This window comes from Rhinopithecus bieti, unplaced genomic scaffold (assembly GCF_001698545.2).
Source record: "Rhinopithecus bieti isolate Rb0 unplaced genomic scaffold, ASM169854v2 scaffold_28990, whole genome shotgun sequence".
Lineage (NCBI taxonomy): Eukaryota > Metazoa > Chordata > Mammalia > Primates > Cercopithecidae > Rhinopithecus > Rhinopithecus bieti.
Window position 1 is genome coordinate 20493 of NW_016812602.1, and position 25429 is coordinate 45921.

At 48.3% G+C, this 25429-nt stretch overlaps 1 protein-coding gene and 1 long non-coding RNA gene across 2 annotated transcripts in view; one reads left to right on the top strand and one right to left on the bottom strand.

The window, feature by feature from the left end:
- Window positions 1-9691: 9691 nt before the first annotated feature.
- LOC108545120 (uncharacterized) lies at window positions 9692-20129 on the bottom strand. The gene is made up of 4 exons (XR_001890045.1): window positions 19981-20129; window positions 16058-16826; window positions 13321-13730; window positions 9692-9880 (listed from the first exon to the last, which is right to left on the bottom strand). It is a non-coding gene; the product is annotated as an uncharacterized LOC108545120 (long non-coding RNA).
- Window positions 20130-20228: 99 nt separating this feature from the next.
- The window catches only part of DGAT2 (diacylglycerol O-acyltransferase 2), a 32659-nt gene continuing 27458 nt past the window's right edge, over window positions 20229-25429 (top strand). The window contains exon 1 of the mRNA XM_017896610.1: window positions 20229-20622. Coding sequence (XP_017752099.1) covers window positions 20502-20622 — 121 coding nt within the window. The 5' untranslated portion in view covers window positions 20229-20501. The remainder of the gene's footprint in view (window positions 20623-25429) is intronic.

Sequence of the window (25429 nt, forward strand, 5' to 3'; positions counted from 1 at the left end):
AAAAAAACAAAACAAAACAAAACAAAACAGGCCGGGCATGGTGGCTCATGCCTGTAATCCTAGCACTTTGGGAGGCCTAGGCGGGCAGATTGACAGATCTCAGGAGTTAAAGACCCAGCCTGGGCAACAGGGTGAAACCCCACCTCTACTGAAATTAAAAAAAAATTAACTGGGCGTGGCAGTGGCCGCCCATAGTCCCAGCTACTTGGGACACTGAGGCAGGAGAATTGCTGGAACCCAGGAGGCGGAGGATGCAGTGGGCCGAGATTACGCCACTGCACTCCAGCCCGGGCAACAGAGTGAGACTCCATCTCTGACAACAACAACAACAACAACAAATATCTTGTAGAAACACATTTCATCGCTTGTTATGTGGATACCTGCATAATATCCTGGACTTTGCCTTTTGGCCTGCAAGCCTCTATCAGCCCCCAGTTAATGAGTTGTCCTATCTTCCACCTCAAATCTGTCTTAAGCCATCCACCTTCCACTTTGCAGCCAGAAGGATCTTTCCAGTGTAAGTCTGACCATACCATTCCCCTGATTCAAACTTCCCAGTGGTCTATCTGTCCAGTTCCTTGGCTGGCGTACAGCCCTCACAGTCTGGTTTCTGTCTTCCTTCCCAGCCACTCTCTACCCAGTCATGTTGAACTTCCAGTTCTCTAGGGCACTTTGCTTCCCCCAGGACCAGCATTTTACACAAGCTGTTCCCTCTGCCTAAGATGCTGTTTACTACCCAAATTCAATTCCTGCTTGGTCTTTTAAGTCATTTTAGACATTAATTCCACCAGAAAGCCATGCCTGATCCAACCTCCCTCCAGGCTGTGAGGTGCCTCCTCTGGGTTTCCACAATTCCCTGCTTCCTTCCAGCTTAGCATTGATCACACTTCTGTTTTTTGGTGGTGGTTTTTTGTTGTTGTTGTTGTTGTTTGTTTTTATTTTTGTTTTAGATAGAGTTTCGCTCTTGCTACCCAGGCTGGATTGCAATGGTGTGATCTTGGCTCACCGCAACCTCTGCCTCCCGGGTTCAAGGGATTCTTCTGCCTTAGCCTCCTGAGTAGCTGGGATTACAGGCATGCGCCACCACACCCAGCTAATTTTTGTATTTTTAGTAGAGACTGGGTTTCTCCATGTTGGTCAGGCTGGTCTCAAACTCCCGACCTCAGGTGATCCGTCCACCTTGGCCTCCAGAAGTGCTGGGATTACAGGCATGAGCCACCGCACCTGACCTTGATCACACTTTAAAAATGTCTATGGCCTCCACCAGACTGGGAGCCCCTCAGAGCCGAGGTTGGTCTGTTTATGCACTGATGCTCCCACTTCCCAGTGGCAAGGCTCCTGCTAGCTCCTACACTTTGGGGGAGGGAGCAGGAGCTGGGTGTCAGGAGGCCCAGTTCATTTCCTTTCCTGGACTGCAGTCCTTCATCTGTATGATGAAGACTGAAGGCCCCCGGCTGATCCTCTAAGGACTGGGAGTGAAACTTTGGGGGTAGGGACAGTAGTTGAGCTCCCAGACACGCTTATCAGTCCTCTATAGGCAACCCCAGATAGACATGAGACTGGGCTCTGCAACAGGCGTGATCTGGGCCATTCCAACCAAAGGTCAGTCCTCAGTAGCCAGCTGCAACTGGCCTGGCCCTGGACCCTGCCTGCCCATCTCCCTACCCTTTCCTCCCCTGAGACCCAGGAATAAAAAGGATCTTGGCTGTCCATACTTCTGGCGTGGGCTCAGGAACGTGTGTGCAGACATGTGTGTATATCTATGGCTATGCTTCTGCAAGAACATCTATATGTGTGTATGGGCTTGTGTGAAAATGTGTACACACCTGTGCATGAGTCTGTGGGTGCATGTCTCTGCACCAGTGCGTGTGCTCCGCAAGCATAGTCAAGCAAGTATGCCCCTGTGCCCCCATGTGTCTGAGTGTACATGGCTATGGGTGTGACTCTATGCATGTTTATCAGCAGTCATTGAGAGGAGAGAGGAGAGTCAGCCCTCTTCAGCCCTGCCAAATGATGACATCTGGTTCTTTGGGATTCCCCTGACCCTGTTCCCTGCCCTCACACTCCAATGCTCTCACTTGAGTGACCAGCTTCTGGCATCCAGTCTAGAGGGACTCTCTCCTCTTCTCTCATCAATTCATGCTTTGCAGGGAGATCTAGAATCCTGAAATAACCAGGATGAATCTAAGGGTGGTGAAGGGGACACTGGAATGCTCCACAAGGTTCCCTTTTACCATTCTGTGTACACCATTCTATTGGCTTTTCTTGCTAACCACTTGACTATGCAACTCTACTGGCTTGCCTGGTACTACTGAAGACACTTTTCCCCATGTGCAGAGAGGATGGTAAATGTCTGGGAGTTACATTACCCCATTCTCCCCTCAGGTGACCCTCAGACTAAATGGCGAAAGGCACCTGCCTTGCTTTCCATTGGAACAAACTCTGGAGCAAAAGCTACCCCCTGGAGCTCCCCTGAGGGATCAGGCTGAGGTTGCACTGAACTTGAGTCACAAGTTTGCTAAGCTTTTCCCCTCCCATGCCCTGCTTCCCCAACTCCCTCTTTAGATTCTCCCACGGGCATTTCCTTCACAAACCAGTAATCTCAAGGTCGGCTTCCAGGGAACCAACTTAAGACAGAGAGGATGAGCCTAGAAACCATGAACTCAGACTATCTTCCTGCACCACCAATGTACAAAGAGGACACTGAGGCTCAGAAAGGGGGTGTCTATTTACAGAGGCCCCCTCTTTGCATGCTATACTTGCCCCCTTCATCTCCATCACCCACCTTACCACCACCTCCCCTGCAGGCCCCAGGTCCTCTCTGCAATGCCCTCAATATCCTTGGGTTAGAAAAGTTTCTTGAGCCTGCTTGGATCTCCCAATCCTGGGGGTGCCCCCTCATCTCTCCTTGGAGAGTGAAGCACTCAGGATTGAAAAAAAAAAACAAAAACAAAACAAAACAAAAAACAAAAAAAAACAGAGAGAAAGAAATAGAGTTCTGAAGATGGGGATCAGCAAGGCAAGCATTCCTCTGCCAATGCCCCCTCACTGTCTCCAAGGGGGGACAACTGGGAAGTGAATGGGGTTCGGGTGGTAAGATCTTACTTCTCATTCTCAGATGAGGCCATGTATGGTAGAAAAGGTACTGTTCTGGAAATTGAGAGACCTCGATCCCAACTTCAACTCTCTTATCACCTGACTGAATAACTTTAAAGAAGCCCAACTTCAACTCTCTCCTCACCTGACTAAATAACTTTGAAGAAGTCAACCCTTCAGAGTTGAAACTTCAAGAGTTTCAAGAGTCAAAACATCTGAGTCAATGCTCTGAAGAACTCCATTTCCCCATCTGTGGAACGGCAGCAGTGGAACACAGAGAAGCGTAGCATTTCAGAGACGAGATTCCAGCCTCAAATTCACTTCCTAGGCACATGGCAATCTCTTCGAATACACAAATCAGTTACTAGCCCCATCTGTGCCTTAGTTTCCTCATTTGTCAATGGAGATGATCGCAGGACTGACCTCATGGGTTGTTCTGAGGATTAAATGGGATACCACATGTAGAGCCCTTTGCAGGTCCTCAGCACACAGCGAACTTTGGATAACTGGTGGCCATTTTTGCCCTTGTCATTCCAGAGTTGTATAACTGGTTTGGTCCTGTGGCCTCACCAACTTGACACAACTCCTATGCTCTGTAAAAGTCAAAGGACATCGCCCAGAGGAGACAAGTTCTGGTGGAAGGGGAGTTTAAAGGGCTTCCATTCTCCCAGTCCCACCTGCCCTGCCTCTAATGCCTTTCCTGGCTTCAGAAAGAAGAAACAGATTCCCCAGGGGCTCCAGGCACACAGCTGGGCACCCAGGTGAGCTAATCTGGGTGGAATGAGTGTGTGGCTCTATCCTTTCAGGTCTGCTGAATAGCACAGCCAAATCCTATTTCCTTTCCATTTAGTGAAGTGGATAGAAATAATGCAGGCATAACCTTTCCCCACTTTCCCTGCCAGCATTCATTCAGAAAGGATTTTGTTGTTGTTACTGATGTTGCTGTTTTTGTTTTATTGTGATGCTTCAGGTTACAATATATATTTATTTTGTAGTATTTCTTTAAAATTTTTGAAATTATGGTGAAATATAAGGAACATAAAATTTACCACTGTAACCATTTTTAAGTGTACAGTTCAATGGTGTTAAGCACATTCACATTGTTGGGTAACCATCACCACCATCCATTTCCAGAACGCTCTTCATCTTGTAAAAGCAAAACTCCATTAAACAATAACTCCCCACCCTCTCCAACCCCTTTTTTTTGCTTTTTTTTTTTTTTTTTTTGGTTGATCTGTGCAAGAATTGGGTTTTGTAGTGTGATCTCTTTAATAAATAGTCACCAATGGTTTCCTGACCTGGCACTGTACTAGGCCTGGAATGCAGGGGGAGCTTGAGGCTTATCATCAGCTCTGAAGGCTTAGGATTCAGTAAGACTGAAAATGGAGGAAAATTTTTTTTTCATGTATTCATTCAACAAAATGTTCCTGACCCTATCAGGCCCATGGGACCACGAAACAGCAATGGAAGATACACCCTCTCCCCACCCTGAAGGTACTCATGTCCAATGCCAGAGTAAAGGAGCTGGTGTGACCAGTGGCTATCTGAGCTTCACCTCCCCATGCCTCTCTGCTTAGCCAAATCCTACCCCCACACTAGCAGAGGAAAGCACAAACTGCTATGGAAATGCAGGGGTGCAAACAACCCATTGCATACCCATAGGTGTGCAGGAAGGCTGAGGGTGGAGAAGAGCTGAGAAAGGATTGATCAAAATTAAAAACTTGTATGTTTGAAAGGACACGATCGAGAAATGTTAAAAATAACCCACAGAATGGGATAAAATATTTGTAAAGCATATATCTGATAAGGAACTGGTATCTACAATACATTAAGAACTCTTGCAACTCAAAAATAAAAAGACAACCTAATTAAAAAATGGACAAAGGATCTGAATAGACTCTTCTCCAAAGACGATACATAAATGCCCAATAAACACATGAAAAAAAATGCTAAACATTGGCCAAGCACAGTGGCTCACATCTGTAATCCCAGCACTCTGGGAGACTGAGGTAGCATATGAGGCCAGGAGTTTGAGACCACCCTGAGCAACAAAGTGAGACCCCCATCCCTACACACACACAAAAAAAGAAGAAAAATTAGCCCAGGGATTGTAGCACATACCTGTAGTCCCAACTACCCAGGAGGCTGAGGTGGGAGGATCACTTGAGCCCAGGAAGTCGAGGCTGCAGTGAGCCATGATTGTCGCACTGTACTCCAGCCTGGATGACAAAGTGAGACCCTGTCTCTGAAAAAAAAAAAACAAATTGCCCAACATCTTTAAGTCATCAGAGAAATATGAATCAAAACTACAGTGAGACACCACTTCATACCCACTAGAATGGCTAGAATAAAAAAGTCAGGTAATAACAAGTGTCGTTGAGGATGTCAAGAAATTAGAACCCTCAAACACTACTGGTGGGAATGTAAAATGGTGCAGGCAATTTGAAAAACAGTCTGGAAGTTCTTCAAAAATTTAAGCATATGGCCGGATGCAGCGGCTCATGCCTGTAATCCCAGCACTCTGGGAGGCCGAGGCAGGCTGATCATGAGGTCAGGAGATCGAGACAATCCCGGCTAACACAGTGAAACCCGTATCTACTAAAAATACAAAAAATTAGCCGGGCATGGTGGTGGATGCTTGTAGTCCCAGCTACTTGGGAGGCTGAGGCAGGAGAATGGTGTGAACTCGGGAGGCGGAGCTTGCAGTGAGCTGAGATCGTGCCACTGCACTCCAGCCTGGGCAACAGAGTGAGACTCCATCTCAAAAAAAAAAAAACACAATTTAAGCATGAAATTACCATTGGATTCAGCAATTTCACCCCTAGGTTTATCCCCCAGAGAAATGAAAACATATTCACACAAAAATTTGTACACACATGTTCATAGCAGCATTATTCATAAAAGCGAAAAGGAGGAAACCACCTATATGTCCACCAACTGATGAACAGATAAACAAAAGATTTGTTTTGGTTAAGTTGGTGCGAAACTCATTGAAGTTTTTGCCAATAGTATCTCTACAATGGACTATTATTTGATCGTGAAAAGTAATGAAGTACTGATACAGGGTACAAGAAGGATGAACCTTGAAAACATGCTAAGAGAGAAATCGGAAAGAAAAGATCACATTTCACGATTCAGTTTTAACCATTTCAAAGTGTACAATTCAATGGCATTAATTACATTTACAATGCTGCACAAATACCGTCTAGTTCCAGAATTTTTTAAATCCCCACAACCATAAACCTCATACCTATTCTCCCTTCCCTCCAGGCCTTGGCAACTACAGAGTTTTTGGTGTGCTTTTGTTTTGCTTTTTTGAGATGGTGAAATGTTCTAAAATTGATTGTGGTGACACTTGCACAACTCTGTAAACATACTAAAATCCATTGAATTGTACACTTTAAATTGGTAAATTGTGTGGTATATGCATTAAATCTCAATAAAGTTGTTACAAAAAAAAAAGAAATAAACAAACAAATAGAAGAATCCTCTGACATCCCAGTCTTTCCCCTCAGCACAAGTTAGCAGTGGTCAACCACTAGAAAACTTTGCAAATACGGCAACATCAAAACCCAAACCTAGCTCACCACCACATGCCTCTTTTTCTCTTAGAAATATACATATTTGAAATTCCATCAAAAAACAGGTGATACACACACAAAAATATCCATTATCAAGAAATAAAACATACAGAAGAACCAGACTGAAAGAGGAGTGAAACCATAAGATGTTGGGGCCTGTAATCCCAGCACTTTGGGAGGCCGAGGCAGGTGGATCACCTGAGGTCAGGAGTTCGAGACCAGCCTGACCAACATGGTGAAACCGCGACACTACTAAAAATACAAAATTAGCCAGGCGTGGTGGTGCATGCATGTAATCCCAGCACTTGGGAGGCTGAGGCAGAATAGCTTGAACCCAGGAGGTGGAGGTTGCAGTGAGCCAAGATCGCACCATTGCACTCCAGCTTGGGCAACAAGAGCAAAACTCTGTCTCAAAAAAAAAAAAAATGTTAGAAGTGTAAGACAGAGGTTTTAAAATAATTATGATTAATAAGTGAAAGGATCCAATGGAAAAGACAGACAACCTGAATGAACAGATGGGGAATTTTAGCAGAGAGATGAAAACTATATTTTTAAAAAAGAGTCAAATGAAGTGCTAGAAATAAAAAATAACACATCAAAGATCAAGTAGTCCTTCGATGTGCTCAGCAACACAGAGATAAAAAAGTATGTGTATTGGACACAGAGAGGGGAACAACACACACCAGAGCCTGTTGGGGGGTGGGAGATGAGGGGAAGGAAGTTAGAGGAGGGGGAGGGAAGTTAGAGGACAGGTCAGTAGGTGCAGCAAACCACCATGGCACACATGTACCTATGTAACAAACCTGTATATTCTGCACATGTATCCCGCTTTTTGTTTTGTTTTGTTTTGTTTTCTAGAAAAAATTTTTAAAAAAAAGCAAAACATAAAGAGTATGTATGGGTTGGGGGGACGTGGAGGAAACAGAGCATCTAAGACCTGTAGAACAATATCAGTCTAAATATGTGTGTAATTGGAGTTCTAGAAGGAAAGAAGAAAAGAGAGAAAGTTCACAGAGACAATGGCCGAGAATTTTCCAAATTTAATAAAAGACAATAACATCACAGATCCAAGAATTCCAGAGAGCCCCAAGCAGGATAAATACAAAATATATACCCACCTAGATACAAAAAACACCAAACAACAAAATCAAAAGTAAATATTAAAGATAACCAGAGAAAAAATGAAATACTATATACAAAAGAACAAAGTTAATATTTACTGCAGATTCTTGTCAAGAGTTTTTGCAAGGCAGGACACAATGGAGTGACATCTTCACTAAAGGGAAAAAGCTGTCATCTCAGATTTCTACTCCTGGGGAAAATGTCATTCCAAAATGAAGTTAAAATAAAGACTTTTAAGACAAAGGCTAAGAGAATTAATTGCCAGCAGACTCGCACAACCAGAAATGTTAAAGGAAATTCTTTAGGTATAATACCAGATGGAAAATCAGATTTACACAGAGATAAAGAGTGCTGGGAATTGTAAAAGAAAACAAAGGTCAGGCGTGGTGGCTCACGCCTGTAATCCTAGCACATTCGGAGGAGGCAGAGGCTGGCGGATCCCCTGAGGTCAGGAATTTGAGACAAGCCTGGCCAACAGGGCGAAACCCCTTCTCTACTAAAAATACAAAAAAATTAGCTGGGTGTGGTGGCACATGCCTGTAATCCCAGCCTACTTGGGAGGCTGAGGCAGGAGAACTGCTTGAACCCGGGAGGCAGAGGTTGCAGGGAGCCAAGATTGCGCCACTGCAATCCAGCATGGGCGACAGAGCGAGACTCCCTCCAAAAAAAAAAATTAATTAATTAATAAATAATAAAATAAAATAATAAAAAAAGGATTGGAATCAATAATCTAAACTTAAGAAAAAGGGCAAAATATCAAAATATAGCCAAAGCAAATGGAAGGTATAAAGATAAAAGCAGAAGTAAATGAAATTGAAAACAGATTCATAGAGAAAATCATTGAAACCAAAGGGTTTTATTGAAATAAATAAAATGGATAAATTTCTAGTCAGATGGGTCAAAAAAAAAGGTAAAGACACAAATTACTAATATCAGGAATGAAAAAGATATCACTAAAGTTCTTACAGATATTAAAAGAATAACGAGTGACTATCATGAACAACTTTATGTGAATGTATTTGATATCTTATGAAATGTTCTAATGGAGGCCTCAGAAGCGGCCAAGTCATTTCTTCCACATCTGTGCTTGGTCTAATTGTGAGGCTTGGGACAGCCATGACGGGAAGGGCCACACAGTGTTTAAACTGCTGTGGGGATCAAGCCTCCAGCCCCAAGTGGATGGGGATAGCCTGGCAGAGGCCACACTGTGGTAACTGACCAGGTTCAAAATCTCAAGTTTATCTCAGGTCTGAGCCTGTTTCTCAACATCAGGTACACAAGAAATGGTGGCCATGGACTTAATTCTGGAGATTGCCCAATGGCAGTGTTGGAAAACCCCCACATTTAGGCTTTTCTTTCTGTCCAAGCCACGTTGGAAACCATCTGACACAGGGTTCTCTCTCTCTGTCTTTCTCTCTCTCCCCTCACCCCACCACTCCACCCCTTTTCCATTCAGGCTCAGGTAAATAGAATAAGAACAAGTAAGGGCTTTGATATCAAAATAACCAAGATTCAAGTCCCTGCTCTCCTCTAACTAGCTACCACTTCTCTAAGCCTCAGTTTACTCATTTACTTTTTAATGTTGCGATCTCACACCTCCAAGATTGCTGTAGAGGTTAAATAACAAGATGCATGTATACTGTTAAGAACAAGGTCAGGGCTAAGTTCCTATCAGTCTCTGGTCTCTTCCCAACTCCAATGCAGATTACTCCCTCCTCTTAGTTTGACCTTGAACTTCCGAAGCTCCAGGAAGCCAGGGACTAGGTCTGTTTTCTTCTCACCATTGTATCTGTAATACCTGCACAGGTTTTGCAAGGCAAACAGCGTTTATATAATAACTGTGTTAAATGAACGAGTGAATGAATAAATGGATGAATGAATGACAACAGTCATTCTAGGTACCATGAGATTTAATACTGGATGCCACAATGTATTTTCCCAGTTCCCAGAGTGCACATGATTGCAGAGGCAGGAATGGGCAATAAGATGGATAAGATCCAGTCTTTACCCTTGAGGAACCCATAAATGTTTTCTGATGACTTCCTTGTGCCAGGTCTGCTCAGAATCAGCTTTGTCCCTGCCTACAGTCAGGTGGAGGGGGAGGAATGTAGACAGATACATTATTTGAAGGTGGCTCACGCCTGTAATCCCAGCATTCTGGGAGGCCGAGGCGGGCAGATAACTTGAGGTCAAGAGTTCGAGCCCAGCCTGGCCAACGTGGTGAAACCCCGTCTGTATTAAAAAAATAAAAATAAAAATGGTCAGGTGTCCCAGTTACTCGGGAGGCTGAGGCACGAGAATCACTTGAACCCAGGAGGCAGAGGTTGCAGTGAATCGAGATTGCGCCACTGCACTCCAGCCTGGGCAACAGAGCAAGACTCCATCATATATATATATAACAAACTGTTTGCTTCTCCAAAATGTGGCTTCTTCAAGCTGTGAGCTTCTAGCAGGGAAGGACTCTACTCCCAAATTTCCAGCCGAAACCCCAATGTTAAAGTTTTTGTTTGTCTGTGTGCAGCAAGCAGCAGAAGTGTTAAAGTTTAAGTGAAAGTTTGGAAAAGGGGTATGTATGTGTTATTGTAAAGAAGGTTTCTTGGAGGAAGATGCATCAAGACAGGACAGATGGGCAGGGTGTGAAAAAGGGGGAGCTTGAGGAAAGGCTTGAGTTCAAGAGCACAGTGTGGGCAGGGACCCAGAGGTGGAAACGCACATTCAGGGGCACGGCAAGTGACCTGATGGACCTAGGGAGCTGGACCCACATCAGAGCATGGCGGTGGGAGAGGAGTGAAGGTGGTTGGAGAGAGTGGCAGGAATAGGATCATGTGAGGCCTTGAATGCCAAGTTAAGGAGCTGGGGCCTCATCCTAAGAGCTATGGGGAGCCATGAGAAACAATGGGTTGGTTTCTGTGTTCCAAAGCTCATTCTGGGAATCTGGAGACAGGGAACCAGTGAAGAGGGTAGTATAGCTGTCTATGCAAGGTGGCATGGCCCAAGGCAGAAGAGAGAGGCAGAGAACTGTTTCCTGGTTCCTGGGGGTGTAGGTATCAGTGTGAATGCTTTTATATGCGTCCGTGAGCACAAGCAATCTTTCTCAGAGGGTCAGCCTAAAAAAAAAACCCAGCCCTATTCAGTTTCATGACCCAGCATACCCAGCAGCCTGGGGGAGGCCAAAGTTACCAAAGAAAGAGACTGAGAGACATTCAGTCAAAGCCTGACTTTACAGTTCTTCCTCATCAACACCATCCTGCAGATTCACATTCTTCTACAGGCTTTCAGGGTGTTTTAATCCCAGTTATCTCATCCAAAATATTTGCTTTTCCACCTTTCTTTGTGTTTCCTGTATGCCTCATGTCAGCATCCTTGTTCAGGTCACTTATTAAAAAAAAAAAAAATCCATAAGGCCAGGCTGAGGTGGAGCCTGGAGTGACCAGGAAACCTCACTCTAGAATGAACCCCTACCTGAGGCAGCTCCTCCTCCCTAACAGGGCCCACACTGACCTGCTGGTCACCTCCCTGCTCAGGACTCTTCTGATACCATAGACCTAGTCCTAGGCCAGTTTGGGAATCTAGAGAGGCCATTGGAAAGAAAACTGATACGTGGATACCACCCCTCCTCGGTGACTCAATCGTAACTCCTGATAACTCAGGGTTTTGTTTGTTTGTTTGTTTTTTCTCTTGAGGGCCAGAGAACATCCTTTCTAGAATGTAGTTTATACAATTGACCTCCGAATAAGGCCAGGATTTTGCAGCTATTATAGAGCATGGTCTCTGGAGGCACACGATCTCAGCTTAAATCCTGGCTCTGCCACTTCCTAAGCTATTTGACCTTGGGCAATTTTTAAAAACTCTTTGTGTCTCAATTTCTCCATCTGAAAAACAGACTCATATAGTATCTACTCCAAAGGGTTGTTGTGAGGCTTAACTAAATCCACCCAGGTATAATAACTGGCAGACAGCAAATACTCACTGAAGTTTAACACCTGTTACTGCCTGCTGTAGTTCATGAAAACTGTTGCGTCTCCTTTTGGAAAAATCAGGATGGCACTAACCCACCTCCAGTCTCCCAACGCTTCTCCAGCTGAACAGCAATTCCTAGAGATCACAGATTTCTGTAATCTGCAGGTTCTCTGAGATGCAGTTGGAGCAATTTAATACAGCAGAGCAGTCCCATGCTCCACTGTAGTCTCACTGCAAAGCAGTTCAGCAGCAGTTCTCAGAATGTGGGCTTCAAACTAGCAGTATCAGCATGTCCTGGGAACTTGTCAGAAATGCACATTCTCAGCCTCACTCCAGAACCTACTGAATCAGAAACTTGGGGTGGAACCCAGAAAACTATATTTTAACCAGCCCTCTGCTAATGTTTGAAAACTGCCAAAACATAGTATAGCACAGTGGTTTATTTAGATAGATATGACGCAGTTCATTGCCCGCTCCTTCTCCACAAAGGGTTCCTGATTCCCCCAGAACCCTCTTTTACTGACATCTCTAACTTCCTCCCTGTATTACTGTTGTCCGTGCTCAAAAGTGCTCAATCCTCCCTGGATTGCAGGTTCCCTGAGAGCAGTGTTGGGTCTTACTCATCTCTGCACTGGGCAGCCCAGGGCCTGCCACAGGGGCCTTTGCTTAGGAAAGACATGCTAAGTCAAGCATGTGACATTTCCAGTTTCCTCTGACTAAGGCTACTATTGCTGAGCCTCTGTTCCTTCCAGGACCCTTGCTCAAACAGCATTTTCCTTTGTGAATTGTGGTAATCTCCTATGCTAAGATGCCCGGTTCTTTGTCATTTCTAGTGTCCTCCAGTTCCACTGCCTTCTCAGGCATTTTACTCTTCTCTCTCCCTTTATGTTTGTTCAAAGCCCTTTGGAGAAGGTGTCAGAGCTCCAGGCAAACCTGTCCTCCTAATCCTTATTTTCAATCATAATACTTCTACTGGTAACAATAGTATATGCCAGGCCCTGTCAAGTAGTATATGCCAGGCCCTGTCCTGGGCATTTTTCATTCATTCATTCACTTAGAGACAGGGTGTTGCTCTGTTGTCCAGGCTGCAGTGCAGTGACACGATCACAGCTCACTGCCGGCTCTAACTCCTGGACTCAAGCAATCCTCCCCTCCCCCTGCCTCAACTGGGACTACAGACACATGCCACCATGCCTAGGTAATTTTTTTTTTGGTAGAGATGGGGTCTCTCTGTCTTGCCCAGGCTGGTCTTCAACTCCTGGGCTCAATTGATCCTCATGCCTCAGCCTCCCAAAGTACTGAGATTACAGGCAAGAACCACCATGCCCATATGGCACTTTACATTTGTTATTTTAGTCTTTACAACAACCCTAGGAGGAAGATACTTATTCCCATTTGGATGGAGTACAGGGAAACTGAGGCTCAAACACAGCAAGCGACATTAACATGTGGCAAGGTGGGGCTTATTCAGTCTGGGGCAAGTCAGGGTCTGGGTGGATGGACCAGGAGAAGTGCCTTGTCTAGGTATATGTATTCATATAAAAATGATCCACCAGTAAACCTGTCCAGTGCCCTTGCTCAGGAAGATGTGTCTGACCAGGTCCCAGCCCACCAGGGTGCCTTTCCATAGTGTGCAGGGGACATCCGCCTGAATGCCCATCTTCAGTGCATCCCCCTGCCCAGCACTTGCTATTCTGTGCAGTGGGAGTTTCAAACTGTGTTCCACAGAGCCCTGGAGATAGGGTGTGTGGGCTGGGCAAGTGAAAGACAGACGCTGAGGAACTGTGGGACCACCCCAGCAGCCTGTCATCCCTGTCACTTCTTGGGCTCTCAAGGCTGTATCTGAAGAAACGGTTTCGGCCCGGTGCGGGGGCACGCACCTGTAATCCCAGCACTTTGGGAGGCCGAGGCAGGCAGATCACGAGGTCAGGAGATCGAGACCATCCTGGCTAACATGGCGAAATCCTGTCTCTACTAAAAATACAAAAAAAAAAAAATTAGCCAGGCGTGGTGGTAGTCCCAGCTACTTGGGAGGCTGAGGCAGGAGAATGGTGTAAACCCGGGAGGCGGAGCTTGTAGTGAGCTGAGGTTGCGCCACCGCACTCCAGCCTGGGCGACAGAGCAAGACTCCGTCTCAAAAAAAAAAAAAAAAAAAAGAAGGAAGAAATTGTTTCACTGCTTTTAAAAAGCTAGAAACTACTGCTGAATGATAATTGTCATTTTAGGTGTCTGTTTCTTCCCCCAGAATGCCCCTGGGGAGCAAGAACTGTACCCACAGCACCCAGCACAAGGATGGGGGGTCTCAGGAAAGGTCGGCCAGATAGAAGGGCAGATGAGAAATGAATGTACTGAGAGCTCTCTGTGTAATATACCCTCCCCACCCCACCCCACCCCAATTCCTGTAGGGAAAAGGCCTTGAGAGAGTTGAGTAAGAAACGAGTGGGCAGAATGATGCAAGGGGAGCTGTCTGTACACATTGCAACAGAACTTTCTAAAACAAGGCTGGGGCTGCTCCCAAGGGTCTCAGCCCCGCCCTATTCCTCTACTGTCATCCAGACCTGTCACACAAGATAGGGCCAAAGGCCATTACCAAGCCCTGCTAAGGCCTGACCTTAGAGCTAGCTGGCAGGTCAATGCTCTTGGGTTCTGGGTTGAAACCTGGAGCCATCTTCAATCACCCACTTCCTTCCTTTCAGCCCTACATCTACGCCATCAAGTCCTAGAGACTCTAAAGCTTCAGCATCTATCAAAACCACCCTTGCTTCTCCTTTGCCTTGCCACCCCTTCAGTTCAGGTTGTGTCATCATTATCTCTCTCCTTCCTCTAACCTGCCTCCCTCCCTTCCATCCAATATCACCCAGGTCCCCCCTGTAGGCCAGGTCCAGTTGGGCCCTGGGACACAGAGAGGACTCTAATTCTACTTGGTCCTCAAGGAGCCTCTCCAGGAAGAATCAGCTGTATAAACATCAATAGTTTCATGTGTTCTGAAAGAGGGAAGCTGGAAGTCTGATGCCAGCACAGAGGTGGGGAGGGTCATTGTAGGGCCACGCGCTGTCCACCTTCCATTACGCCCAGCACCACTCTCCACCTTTCTCCACCCGCACTCTCCTTGGATATTCTGTGTGGCATCTGTAGGCTGCCTTACCATCTGGGCAATTAGAAGTTCTGCCAGACCAGGAGTGGTGGTGCCTCTAATCCCAGCACTTTGGGAGGCTGAGGTAGGTAGATCACCTGAGGTCAGGAGTTCGAGACCAACCTGGCCAACATGGGGAAAACCCATCTCTACTAAAATTACAAAAATTAGCTGGGTGTGGTATGCGCCTATAGTCCCACCTACTCAGGAGGCTGAGGTAGGAGAATCACTTGAACCCAGGAGGTGGAGGTTGCAGTGAGCTGAGATCGCGCCACTGCACTCCAGCCTGGGTAACAGAGCAAGACTCCGTCTCAAAAAAAAAAAAAAAATGTTCTGGCAGAAGACAAGGACCTGAGTTGGAGACAACCCAGGTCACTGTGGGTTGTCTGTGCCCCTTCAGCAAAGGCCATAGCTTCCATGTGGCAGCCCTCTCCACTCAGCCCCTACTGTACCTGCGGTGTTCTCCTCTTAGTCCTTCAGGCCAGACTCCCTATGAGGTGACTAGTCCTGGGCTACTGCCATCCCTTGAGTTTTCTCTATAGTCTGCTTAGGACTTTGCAAACAGCTTTTGTATTAAACTGTCCTCAAATTACCCAATTTGAGTGGGCTGTTTCCCACAGGGACACTGACTAATATAAGGCAGATGTAGTCAGGAAGGGTGCCGTGGAGGTGACAGTTAAAGATGTGCTTGCCTGGACAACGATCTTTCTAAAGCATAAAACTCCTGCTAAAAACCTCTATGGCTCCCCATTGCCCTGAGAATAAAGTCCAGACTCTGTAGCCTGCCGCCGAAGACTATATACCATCAGACCCCTGACCACAAAGTAGCATGTGGGGAAGTCACCAGGATGAGGGACAGTAGGGAGCTTGGAAATGGGAGGCAAAGACTTCCAAGAGGGGTGCATCCATGCCACACAGCTGCTCTGGCTGGCAAATTCCTGAGAGTAAGGAGGCGGGTGAATTTCTAGGCTAGAGGGCTATGCCAGGCTGCCTCTACTTGCCAGAACCCTGCCCGCCCACTCTCCAAGTGAGTTGAGCACTGAAAGGAGTTTAACCCCAGTGGGCCCTAGCCTTAGGGCATGAGAACTGGTTACATCCCAACCCTATTTGGCAAGCTATTGGATTTCCTGAGCTTTCATCTTGCCAACTGCAAAATGGGACTAACTTCCCAGGGCTGTGGGGGAAGTGTAAAGGAGACAATGGATGGGAATTTGCTTTCATCCAGTAGTTCTGCTGTTACAGATGCTCCCTCACCCAGCCTTGGGAGGCAAGAAAAGCATACAGGTTCGAGGCTCCGGAAGACTTGGTGTGAATCCCAGCTTTACTACTTACTCCCTATGTGATTGATCCAGGACAGGTCACTTCACTTCCCTGCACCCTATGTGCAAAGGGGTGGGGGTGATCACCCCTTGTGTGGTGGCCGTGACGACTGGGCAAGCTCACACAAGCCGGGGCCTAGCACAGAGAGGGAGCTTGGTACATGTTTGTTTCTGTCTTTCTACCTGTGCCTCTCTTAGGGCAAGTGTCCTGTCTACCTTATAGGCTGGTCACTTACTCTCCTCATGTGTGCAACGGAGGCACTAAGACTGCCATCACTGAAACGTATCTCAGAGGTGCATGTGTCAAACCTCTCACAAACTACAAAGCTGCATGTGGAATCCCCAGTGGCAGTACAACACTGGTGACTGAAGTGGGTGGAGGATGAGCCATCCTTGTGGATGCCCCTCTGCCCACACCCCTCCTTTGGTCCACCCCCTAACAGGATGAAGTCCAAGCTTCTTGGCGGGACCACAAAGCCCACCCTGGTCAAGCCCTTCTTGGAGGCATGACTTGACCAATCTCTGATTTGCCCAATATACCCATGGCTTGAGAGATGATGAAGGAAAGGTAATCAGGTCCTAGAACACATTCTCACAGCTGTCCTGCTCACACACCTGCAGGAAGAGCAGGGCTGGTCCTTATAGGAGTCTAGGGATGTCAGGAAGCATGGGAGGGGGCCAGGAGAAGTCAGACGGGTGTCAGCCCCCCTTGCCCCACCTCACACAGGGGGAAACAGTCCCAGGACACAGGAAGCTGCCTTTCCGGGCTACTCTAAGTTTGGGTCTGTTTTTCCTTCCAAATCCAACTTGGACCAAGCTGTTGAAGCAGTACCCATGGGCATGGTGACTGGAGGCCAAGGGGAAGGAGTGTTCTAGAAGCTGGGATGCCAGGGGCTGCTTGCTCTGTGAGGTGGCACAGAAGTAAGCAATTCTGACTGTCAGCCCTTGGACTCAGGTCTGCATCCTCTCACAGATGTTCCCACGTGGGAAGGGCCCAAGCTGGGGACCAGATGTTACGGCCTTATTTCCCAAGCACCCACCTCCACACCACCAACCCCAGCTTTCTAACCCACCAATCCGATCAAGGTGCATCTCTGCTCACACCCCTCCTTTGGTCCATCCCTCCACAGGATGAAGTCCAAGCTTCCTGGTGGGACCCACAAAGCCGTTCAGATCTGGGCCCTGTCAACTTCTCCAGCCTCATTTCCTACCCCTCTTCTGCCTGTATCTTTCTTCCAGCCACAGCAGGGTGCTCACAGTTCCCACCTCCAAGCCTTTGCCCATGCTGTACCCTCTGCCTGATACCTTTCCCTTTCCCCCCGCCTCACAGAATCAGACTTCTCATCTCAAGTCCGCAGCAATATCACTTCTTGACCTTCCCAATTTACCATTCCCTCCACTTCCTCTGTGACTGTACTATCTTTATTCAGGGGGCAATCGACCTTGGACTAAGCATCTATGCTGAGCTAGGCCCACACTGGGACATAGAGTGATGAGGCTCCTGCCCTTGGGAAACTCCTGGCCCCGTGGAGAGGCAGGCAGACAGTGACAGCACAGGGGCAAAGGCCAAACTTGGCATAGCCTTCCTTGTTATCCTGTGCCACAGCCCGGCTGCCTTGGGATCAATGGCTTTAGGACACCATCTCTTGATTGGGTCTCCTCGAAGCCAGAGGCTAAGTTCGATTACTCTCTGTGTCCTAACCAGGGCCGGGCCCAGAGAAGGTGCATAGCAAAAATGTGCTGAAGTAGATCTGAATGTTGGGATCTGAATGTTTCAAATAGGCCTTGGTAACTCCAAGTCTTGCCATTTAAGACAACGATCTCTTACATTACAGCACAGTGATAACACTCTTTTACATGCTGTAATTTCACTTTATCCTCAAATACTCAAGTGAAGTCAGCAAAACAGAAACTGTCACCTCCATTTCATAATGCAGAAACTGAAACCTAGACAAGATAGTGATACTGACTTGCCCAAGATGAGTGGGTGGGCCATGAGTTCCAGCCCAGGACTCCTCCACAGGAGACCCTTCCAGAGCAGAAACAAGCCACAGACTGACCTGGGATCTTCCAGGTCAGCAGGTATCTTGCCTCCAAGAGCACTCTCTCTGAGGAGAGGATGCCAGGATTTATTGGCACCTTCGGTATCCTCCTGGCTTCACTCCTCTTTGCCCAAAAATAAACCACACCTGTTTCTACCTCCCAGCCTTTCCACATACCAGTCCCCATGTCTCCCCCATCCCCCACACATGGCATGCCACTAGCCTACTCTCAGTTGCCTAAAAGACACTAAGATCTTCTCAGCCTCACAGCCTCACCACATGCTGGGAGCTCTGCCTGGGATGCTTTTCTTTCTACTCTCGGCCAATTCAGGCCTTGGGGCCCAGTGACATGGTTGAGATTTACCCATGGCCTTGAGAGGGCTGAACAAATGGAAGCTCTCCAGGTTGCACCAGAGGCATCTATTACCTGCTGCCCTGTGCCTGTAACTTCTGTCATTCTCCCCTCCCCCTGTGAGAAAATGATAAAGACCACAAAGGCAGGGACTTCCTCTCCTTTTATGCTGGGACCCCACAGCTAGCTCGCTCCAGCCATGCCTAAGAAATCTGTCTTATCACTGATGTGCTTGTTGTCCCCACTCATTCCCTGAGCCTCTCATCCAACAAGTCACTCCACCACATTCTGGTGGATCTTGTTTCCTAAGCTCTTCTCTAGATCAGGCCTTCCCTCCATTCCCTCTACCACTGCCATGCTTTGAGGCTCATCCTCTCTCACATGGATCCCCCCTACAGCCTCCCCACTGCCCTCCTGGCCTACAGCCTCTCCTGTCCATTTCACATACTATGGCTAAGGACTCTTAAAACCCACCTGACCAGTCATTTCCCTACTAAAGCTCTCCCAAGACCCGGCTCCCCTCCTGATGTCTCAAGAGTGGCATTCCCAAGCCTCTCTCAGTTCAAGCACCCGCGCCTCTCACTTCAGCCTCATTTTCCACAGTTGCCTGGGCTCCAGCCACTCCAGGGCCCCCAGCCCTGCCCCCAAACACGCTGGCTTTTCTAACACTTTATGCCTGTCTTTCTCTTTGCCCTCACATCCTCCATATGCAAAATTCCTACTCATTAATGGGCAAACAATTCTGGAATGCTTTCTATGTGCCAGACACTACCTAGGCTCTTTTTGTACCTTATCTCGTTTACTTCTCAAAGTACCTCACAAAATAATAATTATTATTCCCATTTTACAGAAATGGAAACTGAGGCTCAAGAGAGGTAGGGCAAGAACTGGGCTCCTAGTCTGTCTGATTCCAAACCTGCTGTGCACCAACCTCTCTGCGAAGTGCACTGGCCCCCCCACTCCCCCAGCCCAGGGCAGAGTCTTCTCTCCTCTATGGTTCCATAGCCCCCGGTTTCTTGCTTGTCCTGGCCGCTGTCACCAGTGACTGTGTGAGGCTGTCTCTGCTGCCCTCCAACGTGGGTATCCCAAGGGCAGAACCTGGGCTGGTCTGGCTGGGTCCCCAGCACTTAGCAGGGTATAGGGGCTCTGTGAGGTTTCTTAATAAAGAGATGGAAAGCCAGAAGCAGTTTGGGTGGTTGAAATACCCAGCCCTAAACTAATTAATCCCGATACCAGCGACCAAAAGCGGAACCTTCGCATCTTTGCTGCCAAAGTACAGCCCCGCCTAGAGGAAAGGCTCGACCACCTGCAAGTCCTCAGCCTGCACCGCACGTGCTTGGTTTTCCCCGCCCAGGTACTGGCCGCCGGGCCGTACCAACTCCGCGGGGGAGAGCCCGGGCAGACTGAGGGAGTGGGGGAAATAACCGGGCGCGCCGCTTGGAATGAGGGCTCAGAGTTTCTCTCCTCTCACGCATTCCCCGGATCCACGCTGAACAGCCTGCTGGCCCGCCCCGGGCCCGCGCCGAGCCGAGCCAAGCCTCAGGTGCTGTTCCCCCCACAAGCAAGTGGCGCGGGCGGCGGTTTGGAACGGCCCGCCCGGCCCCTCCCGCCGCGTCGGCGCCCGCCCAGTTGTGAGGTGATAAAGTGCCGCGCTCCTGGACGCCACCACCGCGGTCGCAGTCGCTGCTGCGCTCTAGGCTGTTTCTCCCGCGCCGCCTCTGGCCGACTGGCCGACCTGTCGCAGCTCCAGGTGTCCTAACCGCCCAACCTCGGCGCTGTCCCGGGGCCCCCGTGCTCTGCGCGAAGCCCTGGCCCCGGCGGCCGGGGCATGGGCCAGGGGCTCGGGGTGAGGCGGCTTCCCGCGGGGGCGTGACTGGGCGGGCTTCATATTCAGCCATGAAGACCCTCATAGCCGCCTACTCCGGGGTCCTGCGCGGCGAGCGTCAGGCCGAGGCTGATCGGAGCCAGCGCTCTCACGGAGGACCTGCGCTGTCGCGCGAGGGGTCTGGGAGATGGGGTGAGTGCCACCGTGCAGGGGTTATGGACCTGCGAGAAGATTTTCTGGAAAGGGCCCTGTGGCAGGCTGATGGGTGCTGATGAGTGCACGTTCATTCTCTACCCTGGCACTCATCAATTTTTGCGACCTCTGTTACGTCACTTTCCACCCTCCGGCTTGTTTCCCTCATCCGTGAGTTGGGAGTGGTACCATCCACCACTCTTAGTTATTAGGGATATTCGAGAACTCCTCCCCAGCCCCCAATGCGACTGGTGACCCCTTCACCAGTTAGAGCTGGCTTTGGTAGTGAGAGACTGGATGGGGCAGGATGGCATGGGTTTTGCAGTCTCCTGAGACAGCCACCAGACGGGGGACATGCCCGCCTGGAACAGGTGTGTCTGCCCTGTCCTCTGCCCCAAGCCCATCCTCTCGCTCAGGCTCTGGAGCCCACACAGCAGCAACTGTGAGCCTGGCATGCTTAGGAGACAGCGGAGAGGACCCTGCACGTCCTCCAGGGTAGAACTGAGGTCCTCAGTGAATCGCGCAGAGTTGAAATCAACCCCCACCCCCTACCCGCTGCAGCTTTTCCCAAGCAAGGAAGAGCAGCTCTTCCAGTCCCCACCTTCCTTGCCTAGAGTTGGAGAAACTGAAGTGGGAGGAAGCATTTAAGTTTTCCTTAGCTGATGCCTTGAGCCCTGGATTCAAGTACAAATGCGGGAGACCCTGGGAAGTCATCACAGCTGTCCTGGTCTGCGTGTGTGTCTTGCATGAAGCCCCTCTCCCTCCTTCTAAGTCTGTATTCTGCTTGCTGAGCCTCTCTGACATGGATTTTTCTTTAGTAACTAACAGTCGCCTACTCCGCCCACCTTTGTTATAAAAATAAAGCGTGCTAATTATGGAAATTTTGAAAAATATAGACAAATGAAACAAATTTCTGGTAAATCGACTATCCAGAGATAGCTTCCTATTAGCCTTTTAGTATATCTCTTGATCATATTCTTTATACACATTGCGTAGATACGGTTGAGGACATACTGTAGATATAGTTATGAATCTTGTTTTCTCCCCCTTAATGTAACATCGAGGTTTCCCTTCTGTTAATCAGAATCACTTATAATGTCCTAGTGGTTGCAATAACCCACCCTGCAGGTGTACCACACTTTAACTGTGACCTAGGCATTGGCATTGCTCCTTGTGTGATTATTGCTGTGGTTATCTGCCCCTCTTGGTGTGGGTCCTTGTGTGATTATTGCTGTGGTTATCTGCCCCTCTTGGTGTGGGTGCTGCTTGTAGCCCTCGAAGAGGTAGGTACCCAGGTGGCGCCCTGTCTCGGGGGCGAGCAGCCTGAGCTGCCCCATGCATCCAGCCAGTAGCCTCTGACAGCCGGCTCTCTCACTTGAGTCCTTTTCTGTTCCCTGTGTCCTTTGATGTCCTTAGGGAATGAAGGGACTTGCCCTTGTTCATGCTTTTAAAAATGTTTTGGCACTAGGCAGTGGAATAGGGATGTTCTCCGTGGTAGGCTTCCTGGAGACTCCATTCCCTCGGCTCTGCCATCCACAGGCTGGGAGCTGTGTATTCCAGGAGTCAGTGACCCTGGCTGTCATGTTTTTGACTTAGAGTTTGTTCCTTAGGAGAACTTGTACTCTAGCAAATGATTTTAACCAAGCCACTTAATATCATGTCAGGAACATTTCCCTATGTTGTTATCAGATCTTGAAAACATTTTTTTTTTTTTTTTTTTTTTAACTCGGTGCAAGGATTTACATCGTGGAATGTAGGAAGGGCTGGTATGAAATGCAAACCAGTCAGTTCAGCTTTCTGGGATCTACTTTGGTGAAAGATTGGGTGGAGTAGGGGAGGGCACTGAAACACATTTTGTTATCTGGGCATCTCCATTAGACCTGCCTTCTAGATCCTTGGTCCTTGAAGATACTCCCCAGTGGCCTAGTTTGCCTCTGCGGATAAGGTCCCACTGTTGTGAGCTGGTGAACAGCCTGTCAGTGACGGTATTCAAGTGGAGACCATGGATTCTGTGAAGGGAAGTCCTGTGATGGGTGAGATTGAAATAGATACCCTGGCATCTGGTTTCTTGGCCAAAAAAACAGGCCAACTATGGGAGTATGGGTAGGTGGGTGCATGCTGGGGGAAGCGGGAGTCTGTATTGATATTTCCTAACCTTTGGAGGGCTGTCCTGTGCCAGGCATGGAGGTTGCAGAGTTCATCAGGACACAAGGGATATATATCTTGTTCTTCATCCTTGCGTTTGGACTGGGGGCTCTTCATTCAGAAGAGCCCTCTGACACCTGCCTGTATCCATAAGGTTCAGCACAGGACCTAGCATGAGATGGTGGTGGTCCTGGTAAAATTCTGAGCTGATTTGTTGTGTGTGGCTCCAAAGAGCGAGGCCAGGAACAGGAGTGGGATGATGGGTACAAGTTTTAATGTAGCAGAGGAGTCCTTTCTGACAACTGTTGAGGACTGCAACAGGCTGGGGTGGGTGAGGATGGAGTTCTGCATCACTGTGGATCTGCTTGAAACTCAGTGGCTAGATTGTTGGGGGTAACTGGGAACTGAGGGTTGACAGTCACCTAACCTAGTCCTAAGTCAGAATGAGAACATTACTTTCATGCTCCCCTCTCCAGTTCCATGTGGCTTCCCCCCCACCTACATCACTTTCCCAGCTGAATAGAGGCAACTTTGGGGCTGCGTTAAACCAAGGGCTCATCTAGGCTGAGAAAGGAGGGCCAAGAGTAATGTATTAACAGGCTCGGTGACTCAAAGGCCAGTGTTGAAATCCTGCACCAACTTCACCCTCACGCCCTCAAATTCAACAGCAAGTACTTAAGTTATAAAAATTAGTGCTGGATTGGGCCCAACCCTCATGTTACAGATGGGATCACTGGGGTCCCCAGAAAGAAGAGACTTTCTCAGGGTTATCAAAGCCAGGCTAGAACCCAGATCCATCTCCCAGTCTGTGGCCTGACTCCTTAAGCCAAGAGAAGGGTTGCAAAGCCGTGAAGGGCTGAGTGCAGGGCTCTGTGTATTGTAGGCGCTCAGTGGTTTACTGAATGAGTGACGGTTGTCTGCATGATGCGGGTGGCAGCTCATTCCTACTCAAGCTTTTTAAGGAAGCTCCCCGAGCCTGCCCTAGTGGATTAGAGACACTAAGATCCCCCAGGGCTTTGGCTGCCAGGTGAACTGCCAGTTGCCCCCTCCCCATACCCACTCACACTTCAGACTTTCTAAACTCCTCCTCCTGGCCTATGAAGTAAGCCCCATGTGAACAGCCTCCACTGCCATCACAACTTCCTCTCCTAGCATGTCACCCACCATGCTGCAGACACACGATGGTCTTCCTGTTCCTGCAGCATTACTCCTAATTCTGTCTTATCTCTGGGCCTTTCAGCCCAGGTCTTTGCATGGCTGGCTTCAGAACAGTCAGTCTCCTCTCAGAGGTCGTCCCTGGCCACCCTATCTAGAGAGCCACCCCTAATCACCACATCTTCTTTTATTTTTATAGCCCTTATCAGTATCTAAATTTTCATTTGTGCTTATCTGTTTAAGCAATTGTCTCCCCCATAAGAATATCAGCCCCTTGGCTGGCCACGTGCCATGGCTTTCTCCCGTAATCCCAGCACTTTGGGAGGCCGAGGCGGGAGGATAACTTGAGGTCAGGAGTTTGAGACCAGGCTGGCCAACATGGTAAAACCCCGTCTCTACTAAAAATACAAAAATTAGCCAGGTGTGGTGGTGCGTGCCTGTAATCCCAACTTTCCTGGGAGGCTGAGGCAGGAGACTTGCTTGAACCCAGTGAGCCAAGATTGTGCCACTGTACTCCAGCCTGGGTGACAGAGTGAGACTCCATCTCAAAACAAAAAAAAAGAACAAACAGAAAAAAGTATCAGTCCCTTGGAAACAGGAACTTTGTCTGTCTTTCTCAGTGCTGTGACCCCAGCATCTAGCACAGTGCCTGGCACTGGTAATAGGTACTTAGTATTTGTTGAATGAAATAATCATTAATTAGACTGCCCCATTCCTCTTGTAGGAAGCCCTGCTTTTAGCTTCAGTGTGATTCCTCGAGCCTTTCTCGGGCCTCCTCTGTACCTGTAACCACCTGTGCTAGGGGCTGGGTGCTGGGGTTGCAGCTGTTCCCTGCCCTGGAGGTACCCACAGTCTGGCAAGGAGCTGGCTCCAAGGCTGAGTGGCAAATGGGCAGAGCCAGGCTCAGTGGTCACCCTTACTGCTTCCCAGGGCTTATTAGAAGCCAGAGAGCCGGGGTTCCAGGCCTGACTTTTTTCTGGGATGTCGCTAGGAGGGGTTCACTTCCTCTCTGGGGCTCTCACTCCTTCTTTCTGGAAAATAGGGTCAGAATTCTCAGATTCTCAAGGACGGAGGGTTTGGGTTAACCTGAGTGTGAATGTTTGTGAACTTGTGACATTCATGTTAGTCCTTGTCATTTGTCCTGTGTTATACATTCAACAGGCCCCCAACACAGTAGAGAGTGGCAGACCCTGCTCTAGGGTATCCAGGAAGGCTTCACTGAGGAAGGGACTTGGGGTGTGAACCCTTCATTTTATTGATTGAGTACCTTCCGTGTGTCAGCTGAAGTCCCTGCCTTTGAGGAAGTGAGACCAGGGGATGTACACAAGATGACTGTGCAGAGTGATCTGAGCAATGACAGGAAAGACTGCAAAGAGGTGAGACCGGGGAGCTTGATCACCCTGCGGTCAGGGAAGTCTTCCTGGAAGAGGTGACATTCAGTCCGGATCTGGAAAGATGAATAGACGTTAGTAAGACAGGCAAGAACATTCAGGTACAGGAAGTAGCA